Here is a 17287-nt window from a genome sequence, read left to right as displayed (position 1 = left end):
TATACTACTATACTTTACTATACTGATACTATATACACACACGGACTATCTATATTAACCAAATGAGCAGGATCGGTGTATGGAAGCCACCATTATAGCATGGTGAGACAGCGCAAGCTCGTTCAGACCTGCCCAGACATGCCCAGGATGTCATCTTCCATAAAACAGCTTCCAACCTGGCTAGATTTTATGCATGGACATACCCAGGCGGCACAAACCGTTGTTGATAAGACACTTATGGGAGAAAAAATTGTTTGCATCCAAATATAAGAAAAAATCACGACAAAATTGAAGATTTCTCTGAAATGGTACGTGATGGGTAATTTTTGATGTAATATTCATGATCAGCACCCAAAATTCTATAAGAAACACCCAGCAATGTTCAGGAAGCAAAAACTTTGTTGTGCAGTGTATTCAGTGTCACTTAACCAGTTAGTACTACTGAATGTCATCACAAACAGCTTAAGTAAAATCCAGCCATTTTGTGGAGTTGGCAATTAAGCGCTGATAAGAGGAGTGTTTAATAATTTTTTCTACCTGAATATGAAAGAAAGTAGCAAGCATGTTAAAGTCTGTATGTTGTGACATGTCTCGAGGTTACTCATGCACAGTTGTGGCTCAGTACAAGTCTAACATTCCAAGAGACAGGATGTCAGGAGAGTCCTCGTGTGAATCAAGTAAGAAACTTGTAGATTTGGAGCACTGTTCAGTGATAAAATTTTCATAAAAAAAGGGAAAAAGCCAAAGGAGATCCATGAATATATCGCTGCAGTTTATGGTGAGTCTGCCCCATCATCCTACAAAGTAAAATTTTGGAGCAAGCAGTTTAAGTGGGTTAGAGAGTCCATTGAATATGACCCTCACTCTGGATAGCCTGTGGAAGTAACTTTCACAGAATTTTGCAAGAAAGTCGAGGATTTAATTTTGTCAGACAGATGAATAAACCTTCCTGAATAGCTGAAGAAATGGGCTTCTCGGCATGTACAGTTTGGAAACTAATTCATAAAAAGTTGGGCATGTCCAAGTTTAGTGTAAGATGGGTTCCAAGAATACTGACGCCATGTTAGAAGACCATGAAGCTCAAGAGCTGTCAGGAGACTTGGAGATGCTCCGTGAAGACCAAGTGAATATTTTTTCATTGGTGACTGAGATGAGATTTGGGTCTGTGACTGAGATGAGATTTGGGTCTATGACTGAGATGAGATTTGGGTCTATCGCAGAGATCCTGAGTCCAAAATGGAGTCTCTGCAGTGGAAGCACAAGTCATCCCCAACCCCAAAAAAGTTCAAGACAGAAAAATCTGCAGGCAAAGTAATGACAACTGTCTGTTGGGATGATGAAAGACTTTTGCTTCTGGAGTTCATGCCACCCAAGACAACAACTGGGGAGAGTTACGCCAACACAATGATCGTTTTTCAGGAGTCAGTCAAAGAAGAGGAAAACTCACAGCAGGCGTGCTACTTCTTCATGACAATGTGCCAATACACATGTCACAACAATCACAGACTGCCATCCAAGAATGTGGGTTTCAGCAGCTGAACCATCCACTCTACAGTCCTGACCTGGCTCCCTTGGATTATTTCCTGTTCTGAGTTTTTAAGAAATATCTTTGTGGACAGTAGTTTTCAAGTGATGAAGACATGAAGGAAGCTGTGATGTCCTGGTTTGACGGTCAACCAGATAAATTTTTTTTTCAAATGGTTAAAGTAATTGCAGGAAAAGTAGATGAATTGTATAGAGCTATCAGGAGACTATATTGAAAAATAAACAAAAAATTTTTTGAAAACTCTCCTTTCCTTATGAGGTAGATAAATTATTGAACTTTTCTCAGCATTTAGAAACATGATGACAGATATGGCCAAATGGCCCATCCAGTCTGCCCATCCATAGCATCCACTATCTCCTCCTCTCCTTAAGAGATCCCACGTGCCTGTCCCACACTTTCTTGAATTCAAACAGTCTTTGTCTCCACAACCTCTTAACGAGAGGCTATTCCACGCATCTACCACCCTTTCAGTGAAAAAGCATTTCCTTAGATTACTCCTGAGCCTATCGCTTCTTAATTTCGTCCTTTGCCCTCTTATTGTGGAGCTTCCTTTCAATTGAAAGAGACTCAACTCACTGCATTGCATTGCTTTAGCTGTCTCCTCTTGAACATAGTCCTCTGAAAATCAATCCAAGGTCTACCACACTTCCATCCCTATTAGCATTTGTCTTCTGTGGTCCTGCTGCCAATGCTTCAGCTGTGAACACAGAACAGAAATATTTGTTATTCAATTCAGCCTTACCTTTATCAGCTTCTATATATTCCTCCCCTTCACCTTTGAGTCTCATAATGCCACTTTTTCACTCTTCCTATCACTAATATAGCTAAAAAAAAAGTCTTGTCCCCCAGTTTACCATGTCTGCTACTTTTTCTTCCATTTGCATCTTTGCTTTCCTGACTACTCGACCAAACTCTCTTTAGCTTTTCCAGATAAGAACATAAGAATAGCCTTACTGGGTAAGACCAATAATCTGTCAAGCCCAGTAGCCCATTCTCACGCTGACCAATCCAGGTCACTAGTACCTGACCAAAACCCAAGGAGTTAGCAATATTCCATGCTGGCTTCCCCCATGTCTGTCTCAATAACAGACTATGGACTTTTCCTCCAGGAACTTGTCCAAACCTTTCTTAAAACCAGCTACGCTATTCGCTTTTACCACCTCTGGCAATGCGTTCCAGAGCTTAACTATTATCTGTGATATTTTGCAATTTATGAAAGCTAACTTCTTTTTCCTTACCTTCTCAGCCATTACCGTGGTACATATAGGATTGACATTCAGTGATTTAACCAGCCAAACGGCTCCTGGCCAATAAAATCAATTGTGTGGGGTCATCTGCTGATATTTAGTGGCACTTAACTGGTTTATGCTACTGAATGTCATGGTTTGTGCTACTGAATGTCATTGCAGACTGCTTAACCACCGATATTAAGTGGCCACGGGGCATATTTTCAAAACACTTAGACACACAAAGTAATGTAGTAACCTATGGTGTTTTGTGCCTGAGTGCTTTGAAAATTAGCCCCCATGTCAGCCTGCATAAGTCTTATTTTTATACTGTGGTTAAGTGCTAAATATTGCATTTAAACTGGATAGCAGTTGCCGGCTGCACAAATCCAGATATTCAGTGCCCACACATGGTTGGCATTGAATATCTTGAGAATAACTCTGGCAGTGGCTAAAAGGTCCACTCACCGCTTCCAGCTGAATATCGACCATGTAATTAAACTCCAAAACTGCTCATGTAAATTACCGCCCTGGAGCCCTAAGGCTTTGTATGGATCGTTTGCAATTTTAAAAAATGCTGAAATCACAATTATTTGTGGATGCTTTTTTGAGACACCCTATGGGAGAACAACAATCCAGTTTTAGTAAATATTGAAGAAAAACTTTGTTTTTTTCCTTTTATGGCCTTACCCGGATTGTTATGATTAGGTGTGGGACACAAAGGGATTTTATGTTTGATTTTATGTTGATTACATTTTATTAGTTTGTAAAATGTAATAAGTTTGTTGTAATGGTCATAATTTGTGTTTGCTTGAATATTATGCATGCTTTTTATGGAAACTGCTTAGATTTAAAGTCTATAAAATTTTAAAATAAATAAATGCAAAACTATATTTTTATCAGGCTTCAAAATGAGAAGTAAATCTCTCCCTCATGGACAATTTCTTTAAAAAAAAAAAAAAAAAAAAAGGATACTAATCAGGGCAATTAAAAGTTACAGCTTGATATTCAGAAAAATTTATCCCCCATAATGTCATTTGAAAATTCATAAAGATCACCCTAGCACTATCTGGTTGTTCCTTATAACTCTAAAGATGTTCAGCCACTATCCAGATAGCTATATGGCAGGGTGTCCAACCTCAGTTCTCGAGTGCCACAATCCAGACAGGGTTTCAGAATTTTCCCAATGAATATGTTTGAGATCTATTTGCATGCACTGCCTCCATTGTATACAAATATATCTCATGCATGTGTTTGTTATTGGTTCTTGATACATTGCCTTTTAGGGCCTACCAGTTAAAGCAGTTTCTAGTGTAAATTGTCTAGTGGTCCTGAACACTAGGGTTCTGTATCTCAATTTGCAAATTGTTTGCAGAAAGCCGTCAATCGTGTGTTCAACTCCACCTCCTTCCTAGGGAGCTGCTCCTGCCCCCTCAGCTTATACTAAGGCCTGGAAGTCCTTTTAGCGCTGCTGTTTGGGGAAAGATATAGAGCCTTCGGGAGCTTTGATTTCAGTGGTCCTGGACGGAAGGCCTGACGCTGGCAAGAGCAGCGTGTTGAGAAGGCTGCCACTGTAGAGAAGTTCCTGGACTATGACAACTGGGCCTGCACTGAATCAGTGAGGCCGATATTATTATTTTCCACCCCCCCCCCCAGATTGAATAAATTCAAATCAGGAATTAGGCAGCTCTAGTTGAATATATGTGGGCCATTAAAACTCCATTGCCAGTATTTAAGACAAATGCTGACCATAAATTTTCAGTTTCTTTCTAATGAATAGCATTCGGAAAAAATGCATTAATTTTGTCAGTTGCTTGAATGCACCATATTGGTTGTATTATCTGTGCCTTTATTATATTTCTGAGAATCAGAAGGCTGAGTGGTTATGAAGCACAAAGGGCCCTGGTGTAAGCAGAACTTAGCTTGGAAGCTGGCTGGCCAAGAAGCCTGAGCTAAGTAGATTAGAGAGCCGAAGCATAAGAGTAGTCCGAGCTGTAACTTATGAAAATGCTTCTGTCACACAACAGTACTCATCTTTGTGTAACTAGAATGAAAAACTCTCGGTACCATACCTAATGTTGAAAGTGTGAGGAATACAGAAATATTAGCATGTACTCTACACCAGTGGTTTCCAACCCTGTCCTGGAGGACCACCAGGCCAGTTGTGTTTTCAGGATAGCCCTAATGAATATGCATGGAGCAGATTTACATACCTGGCACTTCCATTATATGCAGATGTCTCTCATGCATATTCATTAGGGCTATCCTGAAAACACAACTGGCCTGGTGGTCCTCCAGGACAGGGTTGGGAACCACTGCTCAACACAACTGAAGAAGCTGTGCTGTTGTTGAAAAAGATGATTGGGGGAAAGATTTGGAGACCAAAGCCCAGGAAGAGCTATAGCTTTGTGCAGAGTGCTAGCCAAGTATATGCATATTTTTTGGGAATAAAACCTGCTTATTTCCTCCTCCTCCTTATTTTTCATGAAGTTGAGAAGCCATACAAGTGTGAGTTCTGTGGTCGAAGCTATAAGCAGAGGAGCTCATTGGAGGAGCATAAGGAGCGCTGTCGTATTTACCTGCAGACTGCCAGCAGTTGTGAGGCTGGTAAGTTATGAGACTCTAGTATTTGATGTGTGTGTTCCCACAAATGCTGCCTTTATCCACTGAACCTGAGCTGCATCAGGTTTTGTTTGTATGTATTGCAGGGCAGGAGTGGAGTGATTTAGCAGAGCCTTGTGTGTGTGTGTTGGGAGGGTCTCGGGACTGGGATATCAAGGTGTGTTGCAGAACAAGAGTGAGGTGCATTAGCAAAACTGTGCTTATAGTCTCAATACTTGAATAATAGATTTATAAATTGTCTTTTCCATCTTTTAGAAGATCAAAAGCTACAAGTTAAATCTCTTCTTTTTTTTTTTTTTTTTTTGCTTACTTATTTGCAACCATTTGGAATAAGCTTCCAGTTGAGATTAGAATATTTTCGTCTCTTCAAATCTTTAGAAAATCATTACAAGCACAACTTTTTTCTACATTCTGAAACTCATTTAATTCAACTTTTTAAATTCTTATATAACTTATTCTCAAAGTGGACTTGGTTGGCCTCACGTATGTAAGACGTGCTGGGTTCTGTTACTTTGTCTTCAATCTTTTGTGTAAACAGAGTTGAGTTTCTGAATTAAAAGATGACATGGTATACAAATCTTAAGGATTAGATTACTACAGGGTAGGAATGAGGTGTTTGTGTGTATTGGCTGTACAGAACATGCATATTGGAGGACTAGGCTGCTGCAGGTCAGAATTGGATTTGTAATGCAAAATTTTGTCTGTGGCCTATTGCCACTAAGAGGGGAAATTATTAATGTGGGTTACTGTTAAAGACGTGTCAACCATAGTTACTAGTGACTAGGTCTCAATTTGTAAAATGGAACCTGTGCTAAAATATCATGAGTTAGTGGTAAAGTAACCCATGTTAATATATTACTACTAGCTTTATAGCCCGTTACATTAACAGGTGCTAGAATATATGTGTGTGTTTGTCTTTATTTTTTTCTCTCTCTGTCTCCTTAGCCGCTTTCTGAGTTTCTGTCTTTCTTGGTTTTGGCTGTCCATCACCACCCCTTGCGTGCTCCCCCTGTCCATTCTCCCTTCCTTTTACCTCCCCTTATCCAGCATCAGCCCTTCTCCCTTGTTTTACCTCCCCCCTGTCCATCAGCACCTCTTCCTGCTCCCCCTGTCCAGCAGTAGGCCTCCTTTTCTTTTTTTCCCCCCCTATCCATCAGCACCTCTTCCTGCTCCCCCTGTCCAGCAGTAGGCCTCCCTTCCTTTCCCCCCTGTCCATCAGCACCTCTTCCTACTCCCCCTGTCCAGCAGTAGGCCTCCCTTCCTTCCTTCCCCCCCACCCTCTTTCCTTCAGCTCCTCTTCCTGATTCCCCTGTCCAGCAGTAGGCCTTCCTTCCTTTTTCCCCCTGTCCATTAGCACCTCTTCCTGCTCTCCCTGTCCAGCAGTAGGCCTCCCTTCCTTAACCCCCCTATCCATCAGCACGTCTTTCTGCTCCCCCTGTCCAGCAGTAGGCCTCCCTTCCTTCCTTTCCCCCCCACCCTCTTTCCTTCAGCTCCTCTTCCTGATTCCCCTGTCCAGCAGTAGGCCTCCCTTCCTTAACCCCCCTATCCATCAGCACGTCTTCCTGCTCCCCCTGTCCAGCAGTAGGCCTCCCTTCCTTCCTTTCCCCCCACCCTCTTTCCTTCAGCTCCTCTTCCTGATTCCCCTGTCCAGCAGTAGGCCTTCCTTCCTTTTTCCCCCTGTCCATTAGCACCTCTTCCTGCTCTCCCTGTCCAGCAGTAGGCCTCCCTTCCTTAACCCCCCTATCCATCAGCACGTCTTCCTGCTCCCCTTGTGCAGCAGTAGGCCTCCCTTCCTTTCCCCAACCCCCACCAGAGCAGAATCTCCCCTCTGTCTATCCCCCCAACAGTCCAGCATCTCCCATCAATCCATCCTCACCTCAGTCTGCCGTTCACCATGTGGTCGATCCGCTGCCGACAGGCGGGGTCCAGCTCCGGCGCGTCGCTCGTGCACAGCAGCGGGAGCAGCGCCACCAGCAGCAGTGCCGCCCTCGGGAGCCCTTCTTGAGGGAGCGGGACAGGCTGCTGAGGAGCTTCGGGGGCTGCTGAGATGGCAGAGACGGAGCGGCCGAGCTGAACTGGCGTCCCCCACCCCTCCCCGGAGCCAGCGCTGCTCTCCCTCTCAGCGAGCCGGGCTGGAAAAAAAGGAGACTGTGACGTATAAGCGCGCATTCGCACTCATGCCATCGCGACAGAACGGGGAACACGCGGCGCGAATGCGCATGCGCGCTTAACATTTTATTATTATTGATGTCCCTGAAACAGCACACATCTTTAATTTTTAGTTTGCATTTTGTCAAGTGTTTATGCCCAGATTCTCTTTTGAAATCCACCTAACATTGGCAGAAAATGAAGGTTTAACTCACTGTGTCAGCAGAATCTGATTTCCTTTGCAGAGAGCAGAAAAACTTGCATTTACCTTGTGGTTACATCACACATGCAGAGATGGAATCAGTTGGACTCGGAGATATAGGGCAGCACATTGGCACAGATCTCCCATATAAAGTTGTTTTCATGGTTGTGGCATTCAGGCAGGCGCCCAGAAATTATGTACGTCAGACTGCTAACCCCTTTCTCTCCTAGTTTATTGTAAAAATATATAGCACAAGTGCTGTTGCCAATGGCAGTGTGAAAGTGGCACCTTGTTAACTGATTTGGTTAGATTTTCTGTTGACTGGTTTGGAGCTTATCTCATCATTCAGAATAAAAATATATTAAAGTGATCATCCCTTTCAGTGCCCCAGTGTATATGTGACGGGCAGTTCTGTAGCTGTGCACGCACATTCACGTGCTGCTTGTGTGTGTAAATGTGTAAAATACCAGCATGGTCTAGTGCACACTTATGTTCCTAAAGTGGCATAGTGGGTAAATTTTAAGGGGCAGAGCATGGAAGGGGCATGGGCAATGCTGCCACTTAATTGCACAGCTTACAGAATAGAAGAGTTGCCATTCTGGGACAGACCAAAGTTCCATCAAGCCCGGTATCCTGTTTCCAACATTTGGCCAACTTAGGTCACAAGTACCTGGCAAGATCCCAGATTTTATGCTATTTATGCTAGGAATAAGCAGTGGATTTCCCCAAGCCATCTTAATAATGGCTTATGGACTTCTCTTTTAGGAATTTATCCAAACCTTTTTTTAATCCCTGCTAAGCTAACTGCTTTCACTATATTGTCTGACAATAAATTCCAGGTTGAGTGAAGAAATATTTTCTCCGGTTTGTTAAACATACTCTTGCTGTATTTAGGTGCCCACAGTAAACGCCAGTCTGGTGAAACTATAGGCATATACATGTCTGTGTATGGCCGTTTGGAGGAGGATGGGCAGGGGAGGGCTTCAATGGCTGGGAGGGTGTAGATGGGCTGGAGTAAGTCTTAACAGAGATTTCGGCAGGTGGAACCCAAGCATAGTACCGGGTAAAGCTTTGGATTCTTGCCCAGAAATAGCTAAGAAGAAAAAAAAAAAAAATTTTTAAATTGAATCAGGTTGGGCAGACTGGATGGACCATTCGGGTCTTTATCTGCCGTCATCTACTATGTTACTATGTAAGGCATGCTGATGCCAGGTTATGCTAGAATTTGGATTGGTGGGATTGGATTTATTCTTTTGATATACCGCTTTTGTCAAAAAGTATTAAGCAGTGTACAATATACACAAAGGGCCTCTTTTACGAAGCTGTTTAGTGTGGACCGCTGTGGTAACGGCCCCGAAGCCCATAGAGATTTAAAGGGCTTCGGGGCTGTTGCCGCATGGCAGCCACTAGCATGGCTTTGTAAAACAGGCCCTTAATTTAGCCAATTACAAACAATTGCATTACTTTTTACAACATATTATCAAAAAAATTCATAAGTCATAAGTTTATATATTAAACTGCATATTATATGCAAACCAATGGAATAAGCACTCCCCACAGAGTCCAATGTGACTGACAAAATGACTTAATGGCCAATGATTCACCTCGAAATGCTGTTGAAAAAGAATAGACTTAATCATTTTCAAAAAAACTGGATAAGAGAGATCGCTATGAAAGTTATCAAAAAACAGATTCCATAGGGCAGGACCTGCATATGAAAAAGCCCTGTCCCTTATTGATTATTTTCAAACCTGGCAATTGAAATTGATCTCTTTGTGAAGAGCGCAAAAGCCTCGATGATGAATATTTAAACAGCTTATTCTGCAAATATACTGGTTGACCTACATTCCAAGCTTTAAACATCAAACAGAGCAATTTGAATTCCATATGTTTAACAATGATTAGCCAATGTAGATTGTATAAAACTGAACTACCCGCAAATGTTGTAAATTAATTTTGCTAAATCCAAAAAACAAATTGTTGTAAATTAATTTTGCTAAATCCAAAAAACAAATTGTTGTAATAGTCTGACTTGTTATGAAGGTGTGTATCAGTTTTGTCAAATTATCTTTAGACAGCAAAGGTCTTAATTGGCACAACACAGGCAAATGAAAGAAACATGATTTTACCACATGCCCTATTTGTGGTTTTAAACTCCTGAAGTGGTTAAATGTGAAGAAAGAGACAACTGCTAGCCATTCAGAATGGGCAAAACTTCAATTCATTATGCTTACGAGAAATCAACATTGCAGAAGATTTTTATGTATTTAGAACAAGATTGTGATTAAACAACATATCAAATAACTCAGTTTAACATTGAAATCAGATATTACTGCTTCATGATTATCACCAAAAAACACAAGTAGCTGAACGTCATCTGCAAAGAAATGAAAATCAATTTCCCAAGAATCTAGGAGTCTCACCAAAGGTTCCAAATAAAGATTAAAAAGAACTGGAGACAACAGTGATGATTCTAGGGAGCTTTTAGAAGACAAAGCACTCTTCCAGTAGACTGAACATGATTGATTGAGAAGTAGGACACAAACCATTTAAGGACTTGTGAATGTGATCTTAACCTTATGTCGTGCAACCTTTGCATTAACTAGCAGTAGGAAACTGTATTGAATGCTGTTGTTAAAATCCAGTTAAACCCAGAGAGCATCAAGAGCTAGATCTCCCTTAGTCAAGATGTTATCTGTGATTTCTAGCAATAAAGCAATTTTGATTTTTTTGATATCCTGGCAAGGGTGCAAAATTCAGTTTTCCTCCAGAAAATCAGTCAGTTGCACCAAGACACATTTCTCAACTGTTTTAGCCACCAAAGACAAGTCAGAAACAGATCTGAAGCTAGCATAATTTTTAGCATCACTTCTCCCTTAATTATAGGAGATATTACTGCTTTCTTTAGACACTCTGTACTTTCCCACCATTTAGAGATTAATTCAAGATGTGACAAGCAAAAGGAACAAATGTGCTTTTACAAAGTGAGAGAATCTTTTAAGGAATAATATCCAATTGAACCGAAGAAGAATTAATTGTCTTAATGATTTGTTCCACGTCAATAAGGGGAGTAGTTTTAAACTGCTCCCAAACCTTTACAGTATTTGAACAGACTGAACTAGATGACTCGGTTTCTGAGAAGGCAGACAAGTTCATTCCATTCACTGGAGTAGTATTAACAACAGTTAAAGAGGAAATTTTACCAGCCAAATATTTTTTAAAAACCCAGAAGCAGTTAGTTGGTTGTTGCCAGATAAGTTGCCTATTAAAGGGCTCCAACATATTTGAACTATTTTAAACAAGTAGTGCGGATTATTGCCCACCTCAGATAATCGGTTAATGTACTCTTCTGTTACATAAACATAGGAGTATGAAATAGGGAGAAATTTATCCTCGTCCCCACAGGAACTCAATTCCCCTTTGTTTTTGCCCCTCACTTATTATCCTCCCTCTTATTTTTATTTTCTATCTCGTTGTATTTATTCACTTACCCGGTCCTTCTTCCCTCTGTTCCTGTATGTCTTTTGTTAAGTATCCCCCTCATACAGCTTTTATTTTTCATACCAGGTTTGGTATATTTTAGTGTTTACTTATTTTACTTTCTTCTTCCATTGTAAACCATTTAGGTACTTGTTGATTAAATGGTATATCAAAAAACAAACAAACTTGGAATTTCCCCGGTCCATCCCTGTGAGTTTTGTCGCTGTCCTTGCCCCTGCCCCTGCCCCATTCCTGCAAGCTCTGCCTTAACCATACAAGCCTTGGACACTTATGATTTTAAAGTGCTTGAGGCCTGTGCAGATGAGAATGGAACGGGAATGGGGCTGGGGCAGGGACAGGAAAAGACCTTGTGGGGACGGGAAAAAATTTGTCCCTGTGTCATTCTCTAATTTGTACTCTGGGTGAACACTCTGGTTGCGAACTGTTGCAAAAGGATGTCAATCGCATCTTTCAGCTCCTCCTCCTTCGCCAGTGGAATATAATGCCCTCTTCAGTTTTTCCTTCTGCAAGCAAATTGAGAAGGTCTGTTCTGATCTGCTCTGTTTGGTTTTTATTATTTTTGGGTATATTTTTATCTATTTGTAAGGCTTCAGTGCACAGAGGTCCCCAGTTTGGGGCAGCTCTGCCTGGGAGAAGAAGCAGATTCTGCATGGGTGGTCTGCTGCTCACAGGGCAACCCCCAGATGTACCTGCTGAGCCAGCCTGCTTGATGCATTTTGGAAGCTTAGAGACTGTTCCCATGGGAGCTAGCTTATCTTCTAATTTACCAAAGACTTGAGCGCAGGCTGTGGGGCCCCTATATGAGTCCCTTTGGGCTTCAGGGAGCTGGCTGCATTTTCCCTGCCCCTATCGTGGCCCGAAGGTCTTTAGTGGTTGAGGTCTCACAGCAGCCTGAAGATCTCCAGTTTTGGAGCCACTTGGAAAGGATTTGAGGCAGAAAATCCTCTCCTTTCAGTCAGGCTGCAGGAAAGTTGACAAGGCTGGCACCAGTGAAGCCCATTATTCCCTATGGGGAAAATCAGGGAGGGGGGGCAGTGTTCAAAAATTTTGATTTTTGAGGGTTTCTGGAACCAGAGTTAAGGTCCCGATGGCAGGTGGTGATCGGCATCCTACTGCCGGCTGGCAGCCATTCGGGACGCATGTTGTTTTTTTTTAATTATCCGAGGCAGGACACCCACATTGGAAACCTCCAGAGTGTGTGTACGGAAACAACGCAAGCCTTGGACAGGCTTAAGCGTCGCTGCGCATCTAAGTAGACATGAGACAGACACCTTAAATGTAAGCCTGCAGAATGCTGGCCTACATTTCAGACGTCTGACCGAGACTGTAGACACGATTCTCTTTTGGACACCAACGTGTAATTGACTTGCAATCAGCAGCCACTTCTTAGGTGGCCACCGATGTCTGTGTCCAAAAGAGAATCAGGCCTTAAATGCTAAGATACCCATAGGAATATAATAGGTGTCTTAGCTTGTAGTGTGCTTTATTTATTTAGCCTGTCCTTCCTAAGGAGCTCAGAACGGGTTACAAGAGTACATTCACAGTATCAGCATGATGAATTCCCCCCTTAGGCTCCTCCTAAGTTTCACTGAAAACAGGGCACAAATTTAGGAGATCAGCTTTTTTCCAATATTGGGCCCCAAATGTTTACCCGATGAGCATAAAGATTGAGCTGGTTTGTACTCCTAAAATCCTTTTTAAGTTTGTAGTTGCTTCACCGTGGATCTCGCAGAACATCGGCACCAAAATCTCAACCCTGCTGGGTATAGGTACCCAGTAAAGATTTTAAAGATGAGGAGATAACATGGTGATCACAAAGGCAATACTCAGGAGTAGTTAACCCGGTAGGAAAAGTTCCTATCTGATTAAATAGCACTGATCAGGTCCAAAAAGGAAATTCAGTGGCAGATAACCAGATAGTGCTGTTGAATATTCTGTGTGACTGATGTGGGAATGTCTGGTTTGTATCGGGGCAGAGTCAAGGCAGAGCTGGAAGTTACACTGCTTTAAGTAAACTGGGAAGTTATCTGGGCACCACCATTGGATACTGGCGGCATCTGGGTATCTTCCAGTGGCTGCCAGGGACCCAGATACCTGCATATGGACAGGAAATGGATCTCCAGATTTAATTTAGCTGGTGGTGGCCAGCATTTAAAAAAAACCAAAAAAAAAAAAAACCCCTGACTATTGCAGGCTGAATGTTGCCCCCTATATAAATAGCCAGTTAACAACTGTAATGAGATTTTGAGTTATTTGTAATTTAGGGAGGCCCATAAGAATAGCCTTACTGAGTCAGACCAGTGGTCCATGTAGCCCGTCTTAACGGCGGCCAATCCAGATCACTAGTACCTGGCAAAAACCCAAACAGTAGCAGTAATTATTGCAACATAGATTTTCACTTTGGGGGGGGAGGTAAAAGTGCAATCTCTGCAAAACTGGCAGTTTAAAATATGTTGTTTGAGTATCACTTATGATTATGGACTTTTAAAGAGAGGAAGGAAGCTAGCAACCATCTCAAATTAGGTACCTGACCATTGAGAGTTTCATTTCCATGCAACTATAAAACAACAAACAAAAAAGGCTCAAAAATGATGTTCTGAACATCTCTAAATATCAACATTTCTAGACCATTAATGATGAGCCTAAATCCATCATTGAGATTTCTAAAGACAAGCACTTCCACAGTCTAGCTGTTATCCCAGTGCACATGTCCTATGTGAATAGACTTGGCATTTCGTGACTTTGAGGATTCTTCAAGCAAACATTCCTTACAGAAAGGAGAATCAGGATGAATCCTTGTAATTGGAAATGTTTTATTTTCACAGCCCTTATATCTTGGGGGGATGACGACACAGTGTGGTACAGTGGTTAAAGTTGCATCAAGTACCTGGATAAATTCATGTAAACCATTCTGAGCTCCCCTGGGAAAAACAGTATAGAAAATTGAATGAATAAATACATTTTAATCATTGGCAGTGGCTTCCCACAGATATTTGAAGCTTCACTTTAGAAAGAAGGAAATAAAGCCCTTTTTATGTCATCATATTGTTTGAAAACTTGACTCAGCCCAGATAGTAATCAGATAAGCCACCTTTCTTGCACAATAGCCTGCTGTGTGTTCCATTCTCCATTACTCGGTGACCACATATTAGATATAACAGGAAGCAAATGCCTCTTGATTGAGCTCCCCTTTAGTGTTTCGGGCTCAGAGATAGGATGGCTGCATGTCTAAAAATTCAACCCACCGTCATGGTTTCTCAAATTGAACAAAAAAAACACAAGCCCCAAACCTACATAATGGAAACAGCTTATTAGCAGAGATCAAGGGGAAGAGCCAGTGGCTGGGCTGGAAGAGATGTAGAAACCGCTTCTATTCTTAGAGTAGCATTGCTCTCAACCTGTGCCGTGGAAGCCACAGCTGAGGCTCCGGCACCACACAACCTGCACTTACTCTCCTCCTCTGCTGGGGGGCAAGAGGCATAGGCTTGGGCTTAAAGTGCAATGCCGGGGAGATTCAGGTTAAATTTTTAGGAGGAACTGTCATTCTGAGGAGAGTCAAACATTGGAATGATTTACCTCAAAGAGTACAGGAACCTCGGTCATTGGATGCTTTAAGACAGAGCTTCCCAAATTGTGGCTTGGGGGGTCACAAAACCTGTCTTTAGAGTCATGACTCAGATGACCTCTCCACAGGTACATCACCTTCAGGGGATCACACAGTTTTATTTGGCTGCAATAATGGGGTCATAGTAACAACAAAAAAAAAAAAATTGGGAAGCACTGCTTTAAGAGAATATCTGACTCCTCTATCTGAGATAATATTGGAAAAGAGATTACTTCTGGGATAGGGGTGGTAGTGAAGGAGAACAATAGAAAACTCATCAGTTCTTTTTGCTTTTTTGAATTCAGGATTTAGATAGGACCAGTGTTAGACAAAGGGCTTTGCTCCTTCCTTCAACAATCCCCAGGGACATCAGGTAGGCTTGGAGGACCTACCTAAACCTCAGAAGGGGCAGATCATTCTGGGAAGAGAGGAGCTTTAAGTGTCATGGGCTGATGAGAGGGGATCGGCGGGGAGCCCTTTGAGAGGCTTGGAAGGGTATTGGGGCTTTCAGGGGTAAAACAATAGTTATGTAGGTCCTGGCCAGTGGCATAGTAACGGGGAGTAGGGGTGGAGCGCCCTGGGCACCATCTTGGTGGGGGCTCTGGTACCTCCCCACCTCCCTCTTCAAATCTTTGTTGACAATGAGCAGTATCTCCTAATGGCTGCTCTTGCTGGCCTCGGCCCTCTCTCTGATGTAGCTTCCTATTCACGGGACCAAGAAGTAACATCAGAGGAAAGACTGAGGCTGGTGCACGCGGCAGGTAGAAGATGCTGCTCGCTGCCAGTGAAGATTTGAAGAGAGATTGGGGGTATGCAGCACAGCGATGCCGGAGGGCAAGGAAGACTGCATAGGAGGTGCAATACCGGGCACCTCCATCCCAGGTGCAAACTTCCTACACTATTCCACTGTTCCTAGCTGATATTCAGTGTTGGGTCCCCATTGATTTTGAACTGTCCTAAATTAACTCATTAGCTATGGGAGTGAACACTGAATACTGGTGGCACCAACATAACTCTGAGCTCCCTAAAGCCGCCACCAGTACCACCCTTGACCTGCACACTTTTTCTGGGGACACTCAGAGACGATATTCAGTGGCACTGGCCATTTTTGTGCTTCTGAATATCAGGGTTTAGGTAGTGGTAAGCAATTTAAATGGATAGGAGAGTCTCCTCCAATTCTTGCAAGCTATTTGACTCCCTATTCCTCCAGTCATCCTCTTCAGTCTTCGCAATAATGCCTATTATCTGTTTCTTCCTTTCATACAATTTTTTGAATGCTCTTTATAAATTCATGTTTATTGTTTCCGGTCCTATTCTTTGAAATGCTCTCCTTTTAGAATTGCTTATGCTGTAATCTCTCTCAGATTTTAAGGTCTGTCTTCTGAATTTTGCCTGTCTTTTTTTTTTTTTTTTTTCAGCGACCTCTGCTTGGTACATTGATGGGGACATTTTCAAATCTCTTAAGACATTCCCCCAAAAAGGCATAAATTGGCACATGGGACATTTTTTTTTTTTCTAAACGGTCTTTCTGGATGTCTTGTGAGGTGTCCCAGCCTCTGTGCTTTCAGAACTAAAGGTGGTGTGTTGGAGATTTTCTGGGTGGGCTTTAACTTAGACGTTTTTGCCTAGACCTGTTTTAAAAGCATCTAAGTTACAAAAAGGTGCACAAACTGACCAGATGACTACTGGAGGGATTAAGTAATGACCTCCCACACTCCCCCAGTGGTCACTAACCCCACAAAGATCTGAATGAAACAGTACATACCTGTCTCTAGAACGGCATTTCTGGTGGAGAATGTGAGGCCGCCAAAACCCTACTATACTGCCAAATAGGTGCCACCTACAGACATAAGGTGGGTATAGTAGGTTTTGGGGAGTTTGGAAGGGCTCAACATAAATTATAAGCAGTATATGGTGCAATTCACAGCTGTGCCCTCTAAGGTGCCCAACTGCTCTGCTGGGATGTCTGTGGCCAGTCCATTACAATGCTGGCCCCTCCCACATCCATATGGTCTGGAGTTGAACATTTTTGCGAACAAAATTGGATGTACTAAGGTTGAACGTACTGGCGGCCAAGACGTCTAAGTAGGCAATAAAAAAAAATGGAAGTCTTGCCAATGGCCATTTGGAACAGAATGGAGATTTATATACTGCCATTTTGTGGCTTTCGCATTTCAAAGCTGATAACACTGGAGGATTAAGTGATTTGCCCAGGGTCACAAGGAACAGCACTGGGATTTTATCTCACAACCTCTGGGTGTAGAGGCAGCAGCTACCAGTGAACCACACATGTTTCTCCACTTCAACATTGGACATCTTGTGGGAAATTTCTGCTAGCTCTGCGTCCTTAAGATTTTAGCATTTAGGTATAGGTCAAAGTAGTTTTCCAATCTTTTTACTTTCTATTCAAATTGTAGTTTCTCTCATTACTGTGCTTC

General features: G+C 42.3%; 1 protein-coding gene across 3 annotated transcripts in view; it reads left to right on the top strand.

The window, feature by feature from the left end:
* Positions 1–17287, top strand: part of IKZF3 (IKAROS family zinc finger 3) — a 117665-nt gene that overhangs the window by 56977 nt on the left and 43401 nt on the right. For all 3 annotated transcript variants that reach the window (XM_033917392.1, XM_033917391.1, XM_033917393.1), the window contains one exon: positions 5263–5379. In XM_033917392.1, coding sequence (XP_033773283.1) covers positions 5263–5379 — 117 coding nt within the window. The remainder of the gene's footprint in view (positions 1–5262; positions 5380–17287) is intronic.

Source organism: Geotrypetes seraphini, chromosome 13 (genome assembly GCF_902459505.1).
Source record: "Geotrypetes seraphini chromosome 13, aGeoSer1.1, whole genome shotgun sequence".
Lineage (NCBI taxonomy): Eukaryota > Metazoa > Chordata > Amphibia > Gymnophiona > Dermophiidae > Geotrypetes > Geotrypetes seraphini.
Note: the sequence above shows the minus strand (reverse complement) of the source record. Positions and strands in the feature narration are given on the sequence as shown.